Raw genomic sequence first — 20184 nt, 5'->3', positions numbered from 1 at the left:
ACCTGCAGAGTGTGATGTACCTGATCAGAACATGACCTGCAGAGTGTGATGTACCTGATCAGAACATGACCTGCAGAGTGTGATGTACCTGATCAGAACATGACCTGCAGAGTGTGATGTACCTGATCAGAACATGACATGCAGAGTGTGATGTACCTGATCAGAACATGGCCTGCAGAGTGTGATGTACATGATCAGAACATGGCCTGCAGAGTGTGATGTACCTGATCAGAACATGGAGTGCAGAGTGTGATGTACCTGATCAGAACATGACATGCAGAGTGTGATGTACCTGATCAGAACATGGCCTGCAGAGTGTGATGTACCTGATCAGAACATGGAGTGCATAGTGTGATGTACCTGATCAGAACATGACGTGCAGAGTGTGATGTACCTGATCAGAACATGACGTGCAGAGTGTGATGTACCTGATCAGAACATGACGTGCAGAGTGTGATGTACCTGGGACGAGGGGCTCTTTCAGGGTGTAGTCGGACCCGTCAGCGTTCCAGTCGGCGTTGGTCGGAGCGACCAGGCTGTTGTCGACGTACACATCCAGCCGCTGGGGGTTGGAGTAGAAGACTGAGACCACGACGCTCTGCAAGAATAAAAAAGGAAGTTAATTTAATTCAAAGTGAAGAGAGTGACTAAAACACATGAAAATGCCCGCTGTTGATATAATCAGTCACACCGTACAGTATATCGATGCTGTGACAGAGGATTTTCTTTAACTGTAGTTCTGGTGATTTTCATGTTTTACTTTGGTTTCACTGAAGATTTACAGTTTCTCTTACAGTATAAGCTTCATTATGTGAGGGCCCAGGAAATCCATTAAAGACCATTAGAGTATAAGAAAAGGCTGTCAATCTGAAACTAAGGCTACTGTTTTCATAAAGTCCTTCAAAAACCCTTAAAAGAGGATTTTATGAAGATGTAAGGTTGTTATCCAACAGCAGGAATATACTGTATACTATAAGCATTAGCATGATTAGTGTAACATAAGGGTAGCGACCTCAGAGGGGGCGGCGTTGAGCATCATGAGACGCAGTTTCTGCGGCGAGACGCTGGTGAAGAAGACGTCGTAGGAGCGGCCAGTGGCCACGATGCTGTGGAACAGAGACACTCTCTTCTGACAGGTGTAGCCTGCGCACCAGCCATGGTCCTGAGGGCCTGGAGACACACACACACACACACACACACACACACACACACACACACACACACACACACACACACACACACACACACACACACACACACACACACACACACACACACACACACACACACACACACACACACACACACACACACACACACACACACACACACACACACACACACACACACACACACACACACACACACACATGAGCATTTCCTCAACATTTTAAATGATTACTGTACAGTACATGAAATAAGACCAGCATCTGATGGACAGTGATGTGCAGGAGTGAGCATTTTCAAAATGTGACGTTATGGTCTGGTAAAAATTCATAGTGAAACAGCTTTAGATACTACTGATATAAAGATAATTAGGTAATCTCAACTTCCATTTAGGTGCTTTTAGATGGGTTTTCAACAATAGTGCAGGCGACTCGAGGTCATCGTATCAACCTCTATTCAGATGTGACATGTTTGCTGGTGCATTAGGACTCTTAACAGTCGTCCTACCATTGATCAGATCCACGAAGCCGCCTCCCAGCACGGCCACGGGGGACAGACGTCTGGTCTCTGTGTCTGAGTCCAGGCTCTCGATCACCAACATCCTGTAGTCGAGTCCGAAGCACTTGTAGCTCTGCCAGGCAGCCATGTACGTGCAGTCTCCCCTGATCACACCTGACGACAAACCAGTCAACAAGGCATTTAGGGACCCGGTTCTTCTCATGTCCCTCAAGATCCACATACACATACACATCAGCCAATTTATCTCTAAACTGTCATTTCAAATTCAGCCTTCTAAATTCAATTTAAAGTTTTCTCAATTCAGAGCTCACTGAGAGTCCTCCTCAGTGAGTCATCCTGGGACTTAGGAACAGGTTTAATCCAACTCAATCCAAAGTCATACTGGTACTACAACTACTGGTTCTCACAAGCTAGTTGACCCAGTGCAGTTCTGTGTCTCTGCTTCGGTGGCAGTTGTGGCAAAACTGCAAAACCCCCAAATTATTTTGTTAGCTCTAATAACTCCTACTTGGGAAAATCATCGTTTCCTCTTTGAGTTGTGTGTTTCTGCCTAGTCCAAAGTGTCATGCTCTGTCTCTGGTTCTGGTTCTGTACCTTTGTGTGGAGCGATCTGGTCCACTGGGATGCGGCTGCCGTTGGGGTAGGTGAGCATGACCTTGGGGATGCGGTAGTCGCCCAGCCCCCTCCTGGGATCTCCGTCCCACTCGAACTCTGACTGTGGGACCACAGCACCCACTGCCCCCAGGAACGAGCCGTCCAAGTCCTTCAGCATAGTCTTCTTCTTCGCGTCGCATTCCATGTCCACACAGTCAGATGGGTTCACCTTACTGAGATAGAAACACAGAACACAAAGCATTTATCTGATTTTACAATTAGGCTATACACTTTACCGAGGTAAAAACAACAACACACACATTTTATCTTATTATCTTTATAGGTGGCAAATCCAGTTATAGCTGCACCAGGCAAGATTCTTTTATGCAATACAACTGTCTTATCAGCCTTATGATCCCTTTGGTTTAAAGCAGTGGTTCTCAAACCTTTTCACATCAAGGATCCCTAAACTGAAACAAATCAGACCACGGACCCACATCTGATATGATTTTGTCCCAAGGTCGCCCATCTGATAAGATTTTAGCTTTTAGATGTTTTATTACAGAAAATGTATGAAACCAATGACCAAAATAGTCGTACATTCTGTCATTGTGTTACTTATGATAGTGAAAATAAATGATTCCCTTTTTTTGTTGGGGACTGTTATAATCAATAATTTACTATAACAGGACCATCTGGGGTCCTTGAGGGACAACACTTGGAGAACGACTGGTTTAGAACATCAAATACTGGGTTGGTTGGAAAACATGATGAGCGTGACGTGAATCATAATTATTTCATGATCTCCGAGTGCTGAAGTTCAGCTTTTTACATCTTGCTGCCAGTTGGAACCACTAAAGTTGCCAAGAGCAGCTATAACTCAGAATAAGAAAAGCGAATATTTTTCACAGAGACATGTATAGCATTATGTTAATGCTCATTAAAATTTCATTTCCCACGATCCTTTGTAAAAGACAGGAGTAACAGAGAAAACAGTTTCCGTTGTTTTCATTTGCATTAGAGAGTCAACCAGGTGTTTAATTTTTCAACAAGTAGCAAATATCGAAATTTCTTCTTTACATTTCACAGAGATTCATGCATTCTCCTTTTGTGTTACAAATTGAATGAGAGTTTGCCAAGCTGATGTGTGTCCATGAAAAGGTCCTCAGCCTGTGTTTTTATTCTTGCATGTTTTTTTAGCGGGGGGTTCCTCTCTGGAGGAAACCCCAGGGGAGCACATGCAAACTCCACACAGAAAGGCCTTTTTTGACGACTGCACCTGGGCCATAGGCACTGAGGACGTAGGGATGGGGACACACCCACAGTGTCCCAGGCGGGAATTGAACCCAGGACCTTCTTGCTATGAGGCCACCGTGCCCCCTCAGCCTGTGTGTCGGTAAGACATCTTGGTAAGACTTACCCCACATCAGCCCTGTGGATGAAGACTTTGGCTTCCTCTGTGCTGTTGATGGACTTCAGGCCCCACACCTGCACGGGGTGCTGCAGGTCCTCATTGCTTGGGTTGGTCATGAACATGAAATTAGTCTGGCCCCAGCAGACGTCTCGGAAACCAACAAACGTGGAATCTTGACCGGGGACGCAAAGAGAAACAAGGAAGTCAGAGGAGAGCAAGAAACCCAGGAGAAGATTACAGGGGATCTATCCTATCTATCCCATGGCTCCACTGAGCATGCGTGTTGTCTTGTTCTGTGGCTTCATATGGAGTCGTTGCAGATGTATCTATGTAGTTGCTCATAAAAAGTATGCACATACACACAGACACAGACACAGACACAGACACACACAGACACAGACACACACACACACACACACACACAGACACAGACACAGACACACACACACACACACACACACACACACACACACACACACAAAGAAACAAAGTGCATCTAGTGCTCTGTGGTCACGGAGGCTTTCAAAGTTCACTTAACTCGTCACCGTACTGCGTAAGCAACCGCACACCTCTTCTTTTCAAAAACGTAATGTGATTCGTCTAATCGTATCTGCTGATCCGAAGACCAAACTCACCGAAGACTTTCATCAGCCCTTTGATGGCGTTGTAGTTCATATTCTTGTTATGGGGCTTTTGTGGAGCGGAGTTGTGACCAGAGTTAAAGTTTGGCCAGCTGGCTCCAGACCTCCCGCCTGAGTGAAGAGAAAATCAGAAAGAGATTCAAACGGTAATATTAGGACCATGTCGAATTTCCCTTGATCAGCATCATGCACACTATATTTAAGCAATATATCACGAGAGCAAGTGTGTTGTGGTGAATATATTCTCATATATAGTTGTGCAATCCACAGTCAAAATGGATTTACAAACAAGACAACTGCAGAAGGTTTAAAAACATAGAAACCTAAGAAGACATGAAAACACAAGAGACAGAGCCATGGGAGAGTATATCGCTTTCTCAACCCACTGAAGAACACTTCAACTGACGTTATAAAACATGATAAAAGCATGTCAAAACGTGACTGCAACATGACAGTCAGCAGCGATGTGTCAGCGACACTGGAGAGGCGGGGCCGTACCGTTGCGAGGTCTGGGCGCCCGTTGGCTGGCGCTATTGAGCACGTTGAAGTCATTCTCTGGCAAACCGTCTGAACAGTCGAAGTTGGGGCTGCTGCCGACTATCAAGGAATTCTGGGAATAGAGGAATAAATGTTTAAAAAAAACTCACACCCAGGTGTTGAAGTAAGCGGTGCAACTTCCTCCGCCCCCCTCTCCATATGCATAGGCTACTCCTGATTGGTCTATCCACTCATGCTACAAAAGGTCACCTCGTGCTACAAACGGACACACATGTCACGTATAGAAGTGGCTGCACAGCTTACAAATTATGAGTTTTCTCACTAAATGTAACACTCACTGTTGTGAAAATAAAACCTACTATTATTGAATATTATCTTAGCGAATATAATCACATATAATTAAGGTCAAGGTCAATTTTATTTATATAGCAAATTTAAAACAATTTACGTTGACCAAAGTGCTGTACAGGCAGTAAATCACAACAAATACAAAACAAAACAGTAAAAACAAACAATATACATTAAAATCAAGATGTCAAGCTTAAAGGAGAATTTCGTTTTTTTTTAACCTGGACCCATCTCCTGGCATTAATTATGATTTGGCCACTCACCCAGCGATCTCCGCGGCGTTTCTGGCCGTCCTAGCGTTGTTTTGAGATCAATAGCGTCCAAGTCAGTTGTAAAATGGAGCTGACTTGGGGCCAAGTGTGAGCCTGTCTTTCCTGCATCTAAATAGCTATTTTTATTCCCGTTTTCGCCAAATATCGTCATCATAACCTTCGTTATTTCGAATCCCACATAGGTTACGCCAAACCCCACATAGGTTACGCTAAAACCACCACCGCAAAGCGTCCTCCTGTACTTGGCCAGTCGGCAGGAAAGTATCGCGGGACTTCACGAGACTTGGTGACCGAGATCACGTTTGAGGTAATTTGATCCCTGTGCGACTCCAGGAAACAGCCTTTGGCGAAATATCACTCTGGTGGTTCTTGAGGGATCAGATTATGACGATATTTGGCGAAAACGGGAATAAAAATAGCTATTTAGATGCAGGAAAGACAGGCTCACACTTGGCCCCAAGTCAGCTCCATTTTACAACTGACTTGGACGCTATTGATCTCAAAACAACGCTAGGACGGCCAGAAACGCCGCGGAGATCGCTGGGTGAGTGGCCAAATCATAATTAATGCCAGGAGATGGGTCCAGGTTCAAAAAAACGAAATGCTCTTTTAAAGGCCAGTGAGAATAGGTGTGTTTTCATCTGTGATTTGAAAAGGTCTAGAGTCCGAGCAGATCTAACATGAACATGGGCAGCCACTGCAAAGGCTCTGTTGCCTCTGTTTTAGTATTTTGAACTCGGGACATCAAGGAGCTGGAGCATAATTAAGATGAAACGGATAAGGATATTATATACTCTTGGATATACAGTTTTGGAACGATACTTTTAACACATTGACTGCCAGCCGTTTTTTTTTTACTGTAGGTAGCTTCTGCCAGGCCTTTTTTTGAGGATTCTGGCTCATTTTACAAGAGCCGAGCATAATTTTCTGGTTGGACTTTGTGAACACAAAGTTCAGAAAAGTACTAATAGAATGTGTGCTTTCTCTGTCTAAAAGAGTTAGTTTGTAGAGTTAGTAGTTATGTAGATATTAGCCATTGAGTACAGCATGGTTTCAGCGTCTGGAAATTTATTCAGAGATAAATGGCTTTTTCTGAAATTCGATAGAACAGTCACTTTAACCATTCATTTTTGGCATCAGTAAGACCGTCAGACATTCTAAACAATAGTTTTGAACAGTAATTTCCTCCATAACAACAGGAAACACCCCTCTCATTCAAACTCCTCCCTCCGTGTGTCTTCTCCTCCTTCCTCCTGGCTCTACAGCGGGCGTGTCAGAAGCGCGTTGCTGCTGCCTGCCTGCCTGCCTGCGTGCCTGCCTGCCTGCTTGCCTGCGTGCGGACGCTCCTTGTGCGAGTCAAGATGGGCCGGGGAATGCGTGGGCGATGGGCAGATGTTGATTCTGGCCTTTCTGAGGTGTTTCAAAGTGTGTTTCACCTATAATCTATTTTGCAAATCGCTCTCCGCTCTCTGTGTGCTGCTGCCTGCGCGGCCGCTCTCGGGCAAGACAAGTCTGGAATGGATTACTGTAAAATCGCCTCGCCATTTCCTTGAATGGCTTGCTCCCGCGGCAGTTTTTTCTTTGATTTCGCTCGTCTGGGGGAGCACTGTCAACACTTAGTGGGTCGGTAAAATAGATTATACACATTCAATACCTCCAATAATTGTATAGGAGACGTAAAAGGGATTGATCAACGCCCCACCGTCAAAAAAAAAAAAACGATTTTTTTGACGACTCAACTCGTCGCTGGCAGTGAACAGCTGGATTGTGTTTGACGACTCAACTCGTTCTTGGCAATTAACGTGTTAATATAGTATGGAACAAAATAAAAATAATACAGTACTGAGGGTGTAAGGATGAAAAATAAAGGTTGAGTGAAAATACAGTCTCACCTGTATTTGTACAGATTTATCAGCGAACATGTGGGAGAGAGAGGGAGGGGCGTAGATGAGTGGCATGATGCCCATCCCGTTGTCCACCAGGGTCACATCGGCCATAATCACCTCCATCACATCCGTCTGTGAGGGGGTGGAGATGAGAAGAGGAAGAGGACAAAGAAGCGATATTACAGCTCAGAAAACCCAAACTGCAGCATTATTTAGCATTATTTAGACAATCGTTGCCCATGATTAGAAGCCAATGATACCAGGATCAGGGTTTGATAACCTTCATCTTGAGAAAAAAAAAATCACACTAGGGATGCACATTTTGCAAATTTTGTCTGATATATACCGATATTAACATTGCTGTTATGGCCACATATAATATAGAAGATATTTACAGTATTACAGTAGGTAAAGAAATTAAGAGCCGTCTAAATTGACTGGAATACAATGCAACAATAGAGACAGTCCGCATGTCTGGGAACGCCCATACAGGCTCTAGGAACGCCCACAATAGACGCTGGGTTAGCTGGCTCAGCCTTGCTGGGGGCGGGATCAGGGTGGGGTAAATTCCCCCGTTCTATCCATTCAGCAAAGTTAGAATTTAGCTGATAGCCCAGCCCAAGCAGACACGATCGGGGATTTAACCACCGCAGTAAACTCACATCTGAGCAGACGTCTTGTGTTCTGCTCTAGAACCCCCAAACATGTAGTTTAGAGCCGCAGCACCGTCTTTTGGTGAGTCAGCCCATGAGATATATCGGCGGTTTTACCTCACTCGCGCGCCAGCCGTTTAACATTTTGTGGGCGTTCCCAGACATGCGGACTGTCTCTATAGTCAGAAACCATATTCATTTTGTATTGTGTGTGCATTGTGTTCTTGGTCTTACAAAAGATCTTTAAAGATTTTTCAACAAAATGTACAGTACCAAGTAAAGTACATAGAGATGCACAAAGTGTACCGATGGAGATAAACCAGATAAGAGGACTTGAGGTCAGTTCTCATACCTGGAAGTAGATGCCGTAGTCAAAGCTCCTCCAGATGTTGAAGCCTTGGATGAGCGTGCAGCCAGGCAGGCCATCTTTGTTCAGATACACTCCGTACAGACCGCCATGGGCCTCGTTGTGACTCCACTTCTCATTCTCGTTCCAGAAACCTGCACAGACACAAGTCCAGAGAGACAACTTCTTTGAGCACGTTCCCCCTCTGTTTCCCCCCCAAATGTACTTCACCAATTCCCCCTGCCAAGCTGGCCCGGTCGTTGCTCCACCCCCTCTCCCGATATGGGGAGGGTGGAGACGAACACATGCGTCTTCCTATAAATGTGCAGGCGCCAGCCGCTTCTTTTCACCTGACAGCGAGGGGTATCATCGGCAAGACATAGCGTGTGGGAGGATCACGTTATTCCCCCCAGTTCCCCTCCCTCCCGACTGACCAGAGGAGGTGCTAGTGCAGCGACCAGGACACACACCCCACCGGCCTCCCACCCACAGACACGGCCAATTGTGCCTGCATGGACGCCCGGCCAAGCCGGAGGCACAAACCTGCAACCCACGTGTTGGTACCATAGGCAGGGAATGTACCGCGGTACTACCCAGGCACCCTGAGAAAAAAACCTCTTTGAGCAATTCTCTCCTATATCCTTTTCCTCAGTTTGAGTGTCACTGCCTCACTACTGTAGGTATTACATGATTGATATATATGTTTATGGCTCTGAAATGGTGGTGCTGTGCTGTGTGCTATGGTGCTGTGTTACCTGGGCATGGTTCACCATCGATGCGATAAGCGACTCTCTCATAACCCGCCACGATGTTATGCTGCAACACGACGTTTGTTCCCTCGTTCACCTGATATCAGACAGAAACAGGCAACATGGAGATGTTAAGCTCAATCTTGTGACCCCGCAGTGAAAATGAGCACTAGACTAGAGCAGAGTAAGAGCAAGAATCAGATGCTGAACCTCAATGGCGGCGTTCCAGTCGAAGTTGAAGTCCTCCTCTCTGTCCTGGTAGGATCCAGGCCACAGAGTCAGAGTCACCAGGTTCCTGCGCACCTTCACCTTGTCACCCCACACTCTGATACCTGCAAACAGGCACACAGTTTGACCCCCACACTCTGATACCTGCAAACATTTTCCATTTCAGTAACTCCTGACCAGTGTGGAGGAGAGTTAGTTTTAAAAGTTAGGAGTTACTTAAAAAGTTGAGTTACTTAAATTGTTACGAACTACTTATGTTACAAAGTTAAGAGTACTTTAGTGTGACCCACTTCAAAAACATGCTCTAACGATCTCTAACGATGCTGCCAAGTGTGCTGTGTCAATCATTATTTTATTTAAAATACAAGACTGTTGCTGTTAAAACAATCAACCAATCTCATGGATTACAAGGATACAATTTGTTGTTGTTGTTGAATTACTGCAAAGTTAGTAATCCCGGAGATACAGAAGCTGATGAAATAGAGCTGTACAGTATGAGAACGAGTGAGTCTACCTTCTCCGACAGTGTGGTGGACGACGTTATCGTCGACGTTCAGCCCGTCCGTCCCGAACACCCCGATGGCGGGAGAGAAGCCGTGGTGGAAGGCACAGCCCTGAACGTACGAGTCGTTTTCCGGAAGCTTCCAAACACACAAGACACGATAAAGCAATGTGTGAAATTTATGAAATAATATTCAATTGAGTGACTCTTCTATCCAAAGCACCTGAATACACTTTTAGTGTGAGAGTTGACCTCCTTAATCTCTAATCCTTAAATCCGCTGTGTGTCCGTACCTGTCCCAGGTTGAGGAAGGCCACAGAGTAGCGGGGGTCAGAGAAGTCAGGCCAGCCCAACTGACCGGAGCGCTCGAACTCCACGTTCCTGATCTGGGCGCTGCCTTCAAGACACAACGACACACAACAACACACAACGATCATCGATCTGTTTTCATGGGTTTCACTGACAGATTTTGTGAGACTTCATAATGTACTTTCACTCCACTAGATTTCTGGGTCTGGGGACCCCCAGGGGTCCTTGAGGGGGTTCCAGGGCGTCCCCAGAAAAAAAGGGGGATCATTTATTTTCACTATAAATCCATCTCTCACAATGTCACACACAATGACAGCATGTGTGACTATTTTGCTCATGGGTTTCATACACTTTCTGTAAACATTTAAAACTCCGGACCCTGGAACAAAATTTGATCAAATTGGGGTCCGTGGTCTAATTGTCAGTTTAGGGATGCTTGATGTGAAAAAGTTTGAGAACCACTGCTTTACAGGATAAGGTTTTACATGCAAAACATGTTGCATTGTTAAGAGTTTAAACTCCCCGACACTATATGGAGCAGTTAGACCTACAGTATACATTATAGGTTAATGCATCAATAATTTAACTCTCTGAAAGGGACATAATTTACTTTACTTTTACTTTTGATACTTAAGTACAGTACATTTGACTGCTGTAAACATTATGCTACTTTTACTTACTTAAGTGAAGGATTTGATATTCAGTCAAAATAGTCGACCTACCCCTGTAGTCGATTCCACCCCAGGAGTAGCTGCCGACGAGCAGCCTGGCACCGAACGACTCCTCCATCATGCCTGGATACTCCTGACCGATGATCTTGATGTTTCTGGTCAGCAGACCCACATCAGCAGCCAGGCGGTAGGTCAGAGGAGGAGAGCCTGAGATGCTGTGAGTCTCACCTGCAGGGAGAGAGGGAGGCAGCCAATCACAGGTCAGTAAGACTGAAACAGACTGACAGATACAGTCACGTCAAGATCAGACAGCAAGCTGTGGTCCATACTCAGGAAGTTAGTTTTAAGAAATTAGTCACGTTTGACGCTGCTGTAAAAACAATTTAGTTTAAATCTTTTGACAAATATAAAACAAAAATAGGTATCTAAAAACATGGGCAAGGATAACACAAACTCATAGGATTATTTCCAATGATTATTTCAGTCAGTCCATACCAACAAGCTGGCTTATACTGTATATTAATGTGCTGTTTAACTACTTTACATTAGACAGGAAAAGCTGCAGTCAATTGATAACTGTTTTGAAATTTAGATTTGAAATATTTCAGCTTTCAAATGTAAAAAGTATTTAAGTAGGCAAAATGTAAAAGTGAGTGCCAAAACGGAAATGCATTTATACGAAAATGTCACAAACTCTGAAGACATTCTCTGTTGTCTACAGAGGTAGGTGTTAAACTGACCAACGTGAATGTGGGCTAACGACTGGTTCAGGGTCAGGATGCGGGCGTTTGGTGACACAGCAGTGATCTGATGGGTCTCTGTCTCCCAGGCATTGTAACCAGTGGTGGAAATGACAATCCTGTCGCCAACCTGCACACACAACAGCAAGCAGACAAACAAATCACTGAGTACTAGTAGTAGCATTGGTAAAAGCAGTAGTAGAAATAGTAGAAGTGTTTCATTCATTTGATCTTTGAAAAATATATGCAGCCCCATGTACGGGTAAATGCAAGATTGAAAAGTTTGGCACTGTAATATGTAAAGAGATGATTCCTTAAATAGATTTGATTACTTCTGCCTTAACCCTTACACTACATGTGTTTGTACAGTTCATTGAGGTAAGAGAGAGAAGCAGACCTGCCAGTCGACGGGCTCTTGCAGGCTGAGGGTGTTGGAGCCTGCAGCAGCAGTGGAGGCCAGTTTGGTGTGGTAAACGTTATGGGGCTTTCCATAGAGCTCCAGCGTGCCAAACACACCTGTGGTACACCAACAAACACTCAGTCAGAGCTTCAGCATGGAATGACCTCTTCCATTTCTTCACATTACTTCTTTGTCGACTCATTTACTCCCCCCACCCACATTCTCCTAGCCGGTTTGGAGATCTGAACCAACGACCCTCCTCCTATCTTCAGGCTCCTGTCGTGACACAAAAGTGGACATCAGACCGTTTCCTTACCCAGAACCTTGGATCCCTGGTTGGGCCCGTTAGGCAGAGGCCAGTCAGGGGTGTGGTGATTCCCCCTCAGCTTGATGTGAAGCTGACCTCTGAAGGGCTCATCAGCCCATCCTGCGATCACCCTGCCTCCCTGAAACAGCAGGAGAAACACACACCTCACTTCAGGCTGGCATTATGGGATGTCAAAGCAGGCATAGTTACTATAAAGCCATAATTAATGTGCGAGGTGAATTTGAATTTCGTTTACATCTTGGGTGCTAAGCAGCTCTTTGGTGTAATGTTTATGCACTGCACTTGTCACAGTGCACCTGTCAATCAAACAGTGTAGGCGGGACTCATGCTAACTGCCCCAGTTCTTCTTCTATTGATTAAAAAAATGCGGTTGCTGCTACCGATCCAATACCAGGTGTTTAGAACAGAAAATGTAAACGCTTTCATAAACTGGATATATAGATTGAATCACGATTGTGTTATATCCATCTGTGACGGAGGCTAGAAAAATTGCTATTTATTTGAACATTTTACAGATTAGTCGTTTAAAGTAATAAAGTTAAAGTCTCTTGAAAGATACAGTCGAGCAGAGCACTGACCTGGATAGAGATGTAGGTGGCGTCCAGCATCACGGTTCTGTACTCAGGTGCGGCCCGGCGGCGTCTGCTGCTGGACGAGTCGCTCAGGATGTCGGGGATCTCCAGCACGCCGATGACCGTCAGCTTATTGAGGGGAGGCGTGTCTCTGTCCAACACCATCCATTTCCCTGTAGTGTGGTGGAGAAACAGAGGTATCATTGAACAAGTAGTAAACTACCAAGGAATCCCTCTGAAACTGAATTTGTGGTTGTTATTGTGCATTTTCCTAACCTGCCCCTTTTTTAATTAATTTTGAATTATTGGCTCCTGAGATAAAGGCAAATCCAATGTTTTGACATAATCACATTGCATTGTCTGAGATGGTTGAAAGATCATCTAATAGACAACCTCAAAATGTTGATTTTGGTGGGATTTTCTTGAGGGAAAAAAAGTGTTGTTCACTATACCCTATATTATTTACCCTACAGCAAAGGGAAATGAGTCATGACATCATACTGGGGGCATCTGGGTAGTATAGCGGTAGATTCCCTGCCTCAACACAAGGGTTGCAGGATCGCACCCCCGTGTTACCCAACATAAACAACACCTCCCAATTCATTCAATCTTTCATTCTCACCTGGTGGGACGACCACATCGGCGCCCTCTGCTGGTGCAGTGAAGTTATTCTCTGCTGAGCTCCGCCAGAAAGAGGTGTTGGACCACAGACTGGAAACAAGGGAGAAGCACGTTAGACATTTCAACACTACAAACCACAGTCAATAAGTTTATATCTATCTATCTATCTATCTATATATCTATCTATCTATCTATCTATCTATCTATCTATCTATCTATCTATCTATCTATCTATCTATCTATCTATCTATCTATCTATCTCTATCTATGTATCTATCTATCTATCTATCCATCCACCCATCCATCCCTCAAATCACCAACACTATCAGACTGGTTAGTGTGAATATCAGTCTGGTCATGTGTTGCAGTATTCGTACATGAAGTTGTCTGGCCGGCGGCTGGGCACGGGGGCGAGTGTGGCAGGAGGAGGTGGTGGAGGCGGGATGCAGTTGGGGAAGAAGCAGCGGTAGACCCTGAAGTTCACGCCCACGTCGACGGTGGAGCGGTCGACGCTCGAACGACGACGCCTGCTCTCGCTTCTCTTGCCGGACACTACAGGAGCAAAACAAGGAAATCGTTGAACACGTGGAAACGTTTCACTCATGGGACCACCAATGTCTCTGCTGTGAGAAGATCTACATTAAAGTGTCTAAAGAGTCTGACCTAAGTAGTAGAGGTTGTTGGTGCTGTTGTTGAAGTACCAGTCTCCGTTCTGGTTGTCGTTGTAGTTCAGCGGCACCGTGGTGCCGTTCCTCTCATCCACGATACGGAACCTGTCTGGGCTCTGGGTGAAGTTGTGGTTGATGATCACGTATTGATCTGGCTGTGAGGGAAAAAGTACATGCAAAAAATGACCGGTAAGTGTAAATAAACTGGAGGAGCTGAACTATTGCCCAAGGTTTGAAATCTGGTCTGGAATTTTAAAGATGTGTAAATATTAGCACCAAAGTAGTGAAGTTTACTGCATCTGGGCAATTTCATCATTCTAATTGCACTGTACTATGTGGACAACCCCACACATATAGTATTCCGCTAATGTCAAAACAGGAGTATTACTCATTTGATTGTCTTGATTACTAATTAAATTTTTATACAACTTCTAAACAGGAGCATTAGACAAAGATGGATTCGGTCTGATGGAACTGGACGATGAAACGTTGGCCTGGCTTGCCTCAACGGAGCTGCAGGTCTAAAGACACACGCCAGAAGAAGAAGAAGAAGAAGACAAAGATGGGAACGATCTTGGATGTACCTTGAAGCTGTAGAACTTTGCAGAGTAAGTGATGTTTGTAACGTGGTCCACATCGTCAAAGTACCAGTTGTAGGTGTGTGCAGATGGCAGCAAGGCCATCCAGCCAAGCTTATGGGTCATTCTCTTCTTCAGATAGGGAACCACACTGCTGCCTGGAACAGTGACAGATTTGAACAATCACAACAGAGGCTCCACAGCATCTAGATGGGTCTTTGTAGGGTTTGTGTAGACGTGTGTAGGAGATCAGCTGTATCAATGTTGTTCATGTATGGGTTTCTGGTTAGTAGTGCTTCTGTGTGTTCTTCATACCATGTGAGTTGGTCAGGATGACGGCCTTGGCCTTCAGAGAGGAAGGCGAGGGGTTGTTGAACGACAGGCGGTGGAAGTCGACGGTGTCGTCGCACACGGCGCCGGGGAAACCCACGCTCCACTCGGCGCTCTGGGAGCAGTGTGCCGGGTCCAGCAAGGGGCTCAGAGGCACCACCTTGTGGCCGGCGGTTCCTACGGGCAAGGTGACACCGGCAGGTTAGGGATGCATAAACACTTAGAAAATGCAAAAAAACACTTATAAATGTCAGACTCTAATGACTTACTAAGAGACAAATATGAGTAATAAGAGCCTAATATATGACCGATTACCTGTGAGGGAACCATCAAGGTCCACCAGCTGCACCTCGTGCTCCCATCGGAAGCCGGCCTTGTTGGGGGCGTTGAAGTACTCGACCCCGCTAAACCTGACCGCCCAGCCCCCGCAGTCGTGCACGCACGTCCCGTCGATGGTGGTCACCCCGATGGCCGTGCAGGAGCCGCGGTCGAAGCTGATGAACTTGGTGTTCAGGACGCTCAGGCCGTCGTCGAACGGCGTGATGACGCCCCGGCGCGTGCAGTAGTCGTCTCCCAGGCCCAGCTCGTCCACGTGGCCCACGATGACGCTGTCGGACACCGTGGCCCCTCCGTCCTCCCCGAAGCCGCTCACCGCCCACTGCATGATGCGCTTGCCCTCGACGCCCGCCTTCTCGTTGTTGACCATGAGGAAGTTGCTGAACTGCACGGCGCCCACGTTCACCCACTCGGCGCCCTTCTCGCAGTTCCACGTGGTGAGGCCGCGGAAGACGGCGGGCTCGGGCCTGCGGGAGCGGCAGCCGCCGTCCTGCATGGGGAAGTAGTCCTGGAAGATCCAGAGGCCGAACCAGCCTTGAGAGTGCACCGTGTTGTTGGTGAACTCGCCCAGGGGAACCTTCTTCTGGCAGATGTTCCTGTCGTAGGACGGGCCGTCCGGGTGCTCGTGCATGCGGTACCTGATGTGAAAGATTTAACCATCAGTCCCTGAATCATTCACTTCAATACACACACAAACATAATATATACTTTCATAACCATTAAGGACATCTCTCATTAGTCTCAACACCAGACCCATGAGAGTTCTTGCGCTGATACACTACATTACTGCATGCTGCAGATCTCTCTCTGGGTCTGGGACACTTTCCCTCAGAGGGCTGGTTATGGGAGGGAGCCGTTCACTTGGCCAGTCATATGCCAGTGATGGATTCAGTCCTCTCCAATCAGTAACGACTTTGTGATCAGACGACAAGGGAGGCGCAGCCCAATTTTCGAACCGCTCTCTCACCGGTGCTACGACCTGTCACTCATTCAATTTCAACCCGCCTTCAAAACCAGCAGTGGCTGTGAAGTGGCACAGACTCACTTATGTAGTATGCGGAGCGCAGCGATTCAACGTCATATTTGAGTGTGGGGAGAGACTAATCTCTCATTAACATTCATAGTTCACACAATTTTTCAAATCTGTGCACCATTTGATCTCACATGGTCAACCAACCACAGGAATCCTAATCTATCACGAACTGTCCTGATGTCGTGCCATGTCAGTAATGTCACTGTCACTGTCATCACACATCATGTCATCTCTGTACCACAGCTTAATGTACTGTACCAGCATTAACTTTTATTAATTAATTATTATTCCATTATGATGTCAGCGCTCTGTGCATCACTGCACCACATAATAAAAGACTGGATCAATATCTTCCTCATCGAAGTACTGTATCCATGCAGTCTTGATGCTTGTGTTACACCTCTTCCTCTCATGAGACCCTCTGAACCTCTGACTCAAGAACCTTTACTTGAATTATTTCGCATCAGTACCAGAAGCCGAAGTGGGTGCCCCCGGCGGCGGCGTTGTGGCGGACGATGTTGTTGGGATTGGTGACCCAGTAGGCGGCGGGCGTGACGTCGTCGTTCAGCAGGCTGGTGCTCTGCTTGACGAACACGGCCAGGTTGTACTGCAGGATGTTCTCCGTCTCGATGCCGTCCTCGATGAAGAAGGCCCCGCCCATGATGTTGTAGATGACGTTGTGCTCCACCAGCAGGCGGTGCGTGTTGTGGATGGTCACGGCTCTGTTGAAGGTCTGATGGATGGCGCAGCCCCTCACGTAGGACTTGTAGTCGATGTTCCCCATCAGGTGCCAGTGGATGGGGTAGCGTCCCAGCTTGAAGGCCTGGCCTGCATGGAAAACCTGCGGGAGGAATGCATACATGAGGACTTTAGAGTTTATCATTTTTATATGTGTACATACATAGATAAACAAGGAGGGACAGAGAAAACAGATTGAGCAGTTGAGATGAAGTTTCTAAAAACATCTCAAAAGGATCAGCAAAGTTAAGCGGAGTCATTTTTTTTAAATCAATTGAATCACTTGCAAGTGAAGCAGTTTTAGCAGAGGAAGTTTAATTTGACGTGTAAAATGCGTTTTACCTCGACGTATTCCAGGCGTCCAATAGCCAGATTCTCATTGGGCCTGGGTGCGTGGAACATGATACATCCTCCAAACTGATCGCTGCCGACCTCCTCGCCAAACCTTCCCTGGAAACAGGTCTGGGTGGCAAATTCACCTGAAGCCCACGGGACAGAAATACATTGAAATCACAGTTATGTGACCCTATAATGAGTTAAATGATAAAAGAAAATATGCCACATTATGAACAACTATTGTGTAAGGTGCAAGGAGTGCAAAGGTCAGGACTATAGCATCCAAATACTGTAACAAATAAGTAACAAAAATATCCGTGTCCTAAAAGTATTATTGTACCATAGAGAAAACAGAGAGAGCCACAAAGAGTTAATGTGCATATTTACTAAGAGACATACAAGCTAATATAGTATGCCACTCGTCCTAATGTATATGAATTATGTTAACTGGCATACAGTACCTGTGTCAAAACCTTCCGGGCAGGCTTCTATCTTGTCCTGCCACTCCTGGTGCTGGGAGCCGCGCACCACGATGTTTCTGGTGAGGAGACCCACCTCGGCCCGGCCCTGGAACAGCGTGCCGTCGGGCAGCGTGACGGACACCCCGAGGTGAGTGTAGTCGAGCGGCTCGGTCAGCGTCAGGGTCCTGCCGTCAGCTGACACCGAGGCGATAAACCTCACCTCGTTCTCTCTCTGGCTGTGCCTGGAAAACATAGCAAACAGAGAAAAGCAATGAGACCGGAGATAGACGAGTGGGTAACTTCCTGTGGCTTCAAGCTCTCTGGTTTATCATAATAAAAACTAGATAAGGTGAAGGGCCTAACCACTATCCTTTAAAAAGATGAATTAAATAAAGCCATACACTTTTAACTGCCTTTCTGATAGTTCTTGTGACAAAAACGCCTAAGATTTTCATCCAAAAAGGTCAAATCAATTAAAATTAAAATTGCCAGTGGATGGGGATGTGATTCTTTTGCACTCTAGTTGTGTGGTATTTTGAATTGCTATACGAGGGATCAGCCGAGCAACATTTTGGTAAACGGCAATGGGACCCTATGGAGCCAGCCTTGAATGCTCACTCTAGCCCCGGCTGTGCGGTGTACATTTTAAAAACTGCGACAGTTCACACAACTTTAACACGACATGCATATATTATACATCAAACTCTTGAGCTACTTCTGCTCTCACTCAGAATGTCAAAATATAAGCGATGTGATGTATAGTTTTTGAGATATTAACGTTTGTTTGCCACAACTCATACTAGTTAACTGCTGCGGGGCTTCCGCATTTCTGGGGGATTTGTTGTTGCTGATTCATTATGGAAGGCAAATGGGAATGAAATATGGTTATTGTTTTTCACATGACACACCTTCCCTAAACATTACCAATATTTTTACAGTGTGGCCACAGACTGTGACACTGGCAAGCCACCTAGAACAGGGTTTGTCTGTATGTCTGTCCCCACAAAAGTAGACCAATCACAGCTCACGCTGCTACGTGCATGACGTCACGTGGGCATCAGACGGCACGGAAGGCTGGGAAGCGGCTCTGTACCCGGGTGGAACCGCCAGCCGGATACCCTGCTCTGGGGCAGGGCGCAGTGTGCCAGTCAGGCGCTGCAACCTGGATTTACATGACAGTTGTATATTGTAGTATATTGAAAAGGTCATGAGGCCTACAAGAGGAGGCGATCTCCTGAAAAAACTAGCCCAGAGAGAAATGTTCTGGATAGACACACTCAAATACTATGACACCAAACGGACTCAATGATGACTACAGCTTAAAATGCTTTTTGGGTTAAAACAGTTTAGTTTGTGTGTCCCCCCGGCCCCCCTTTTTATTTTTATTTTCTTTCTTCATCCAGAGTATAATGATGTTCTGTGATGCTTCTGTGATGCTTCATGCTGTGATTTGTCCTCCCTATACCTAGATCCATGGGTGAAGGTGATTGGCTCCTAAATAATTGGGTCCAACCTCCAGCTGTGTGTGATCTCTGCCCTTGATATATTAACAAACTGAATCTGTACTATTGAAACGCTCTGAAGAAGGCTCTTTGCCGAAACGCGTAAGCGTTTTGTTTTTCTGTGATGTGAGCCAATAAATCAAGTGAAATGTGAGTATTTTGTCCTCCTTGACTTTGAAAACTGAGATGTGCTACCCTTTCACCGTTTTTTGAACATATTCTGGATTTTGGGTTTGGCACTCCACTGAGAAACCCATTGTTGAAGCGCAACCTTCTTTTTCTAAACATTATATTGTGTTTGTAACATAGACTGTTATTGAAACGTGAGCGGTACGTTTCAGACTCCTCTCTCCCTCTGCGCGTGAGGCACTGCAAGCCAGGGCAGTCGGCCTCTCTTGTCCCAGGTTTACATCGGTTACATCTAATTCCTGCAAACGTTATGTCCCGCGGCTGTCCCAGGTTTACATCGGTTACATCTAATTCCTGCAAACGTTATGTCCCGCGGCTGTCCCAGGTTTACATCGGTTACATCTAATTCCTGCAAACGTTATGTCCCGCGGCTGGACTTTAACCCATGGAAGTGAAGAGATTGTATAACAACGATTCCCTGCATCCACATTGTATCCAACAACGGCGTGGAAGTCACTCCGTTACTAGACTCTGTGTCTTGTTTCCTACTTTATGGAATTTGATTACAGATATAATCCTGAAATCTCCTCTCCAGGGCGTTTTCAGCGTCACACG

The 20184-nt window shown here is 45.8% G+C and overlaps 1 protein-coding gene across 2 annotated transcripts in view; it reads right to left on the bottom strand.

Annotated features, from left to right (window-relative positions):
- pkhd1l1.1 (PKHD1 like 1, tandem duplicate 1) overlaps positions 1–20184 on the bottom strand; it is a 66017-nt gene that overhangs the window by 4726 nt on the left and 41107 nt on the right. For both annotated transcript variants that reach the window (XM_083646213.1, XM_083646214.1), the window contains exons 48-74: positions 17939–18180; positions 17484–17620; positions 16874–17244; positions 15350–16008; positions 15020–15211; positions 14711–14862; positions 14122–14281; positions 13836–14010; positions 13460–13548; positions 12844–13010; positions 12254–12383; positions 11935–12053; positions 11538–11667; positions 10849–11025; positions 10111–10214; positions 9830–9956; positions 9298–9419; positions 9094–9184; positions 8345–8493; positions 7346–7471; positions 4834–4945; positions 4330–4446; positions 3701–3866; positions 2281–2513; positions 1675–1839; positions 1013–1170; positions 463–598 (exon numbers count right to left, since the gene is read on the bottom strand). In XM_083646213.1, coding sequence (XP_083502339.1) covers positions 463–598; positions 1013–1170; positions 1675–1839; positions 2281–2513; positions 3701–3866; positions 4330–4446; positions 4834–4945; positions 7346–7471; positions 8345–8493; positions 9094–9184; positions 9298–9419; positions 9830–9956; positions 10111–10214; positions 10849–11025; positions 11538–11667; positions 11935–12053; positions 12254–12383; positions 12844–13010; positions 13460–13548; positions 13836–14010; positions 14122–14281; positions 14711–14862; positions 15020–15211; positions 15350–16008; positions 16874–17244; positions 17484–17620; positions 17939–18180 — 4706 coding nt within the window. The remainder of the gene's footprint in view (positions 1–462; positions 599–1012; positions 1171–1674; positions 1840–2280; positions 2514–3700; positions 3867–4329; positions 4447–4833; positions 4946–7345; positions 7472–8344; positions 8494–9093; positions 9185–9297; positions 9420–9829; positions 9957–10110; positions 10215–10848; positions 11026–11537; positions 11668–11934; positions 12054–12253; positions 12384–12843; positions 13011–13459; positions 13549–13835; positions 14011–14121; positions 14282–14710; positions 14863–15019; positions 15212–15349; positions 16009–16873; positions 17245–17483; positions 17621–17938; positions 18181–20184) is intronic.

The sequence above is a fragment of the Poromitra crassiceps genome (assembly GCF_964638095.1).
Source record: "Poromitra crassiceps genome assembly, chromosome: 11".
NCBI lineage: Eukaryota > Metazoa > Chordata > Actinopteri > Beryciformes > Melamphaidae > Poromitra > Poromitra crassiceps.
The sequence above is the reverse complement of the archived record's forward strand: the minus strand, read 5'-3'. Positions and strand labels throughout refer to the sequence as shown.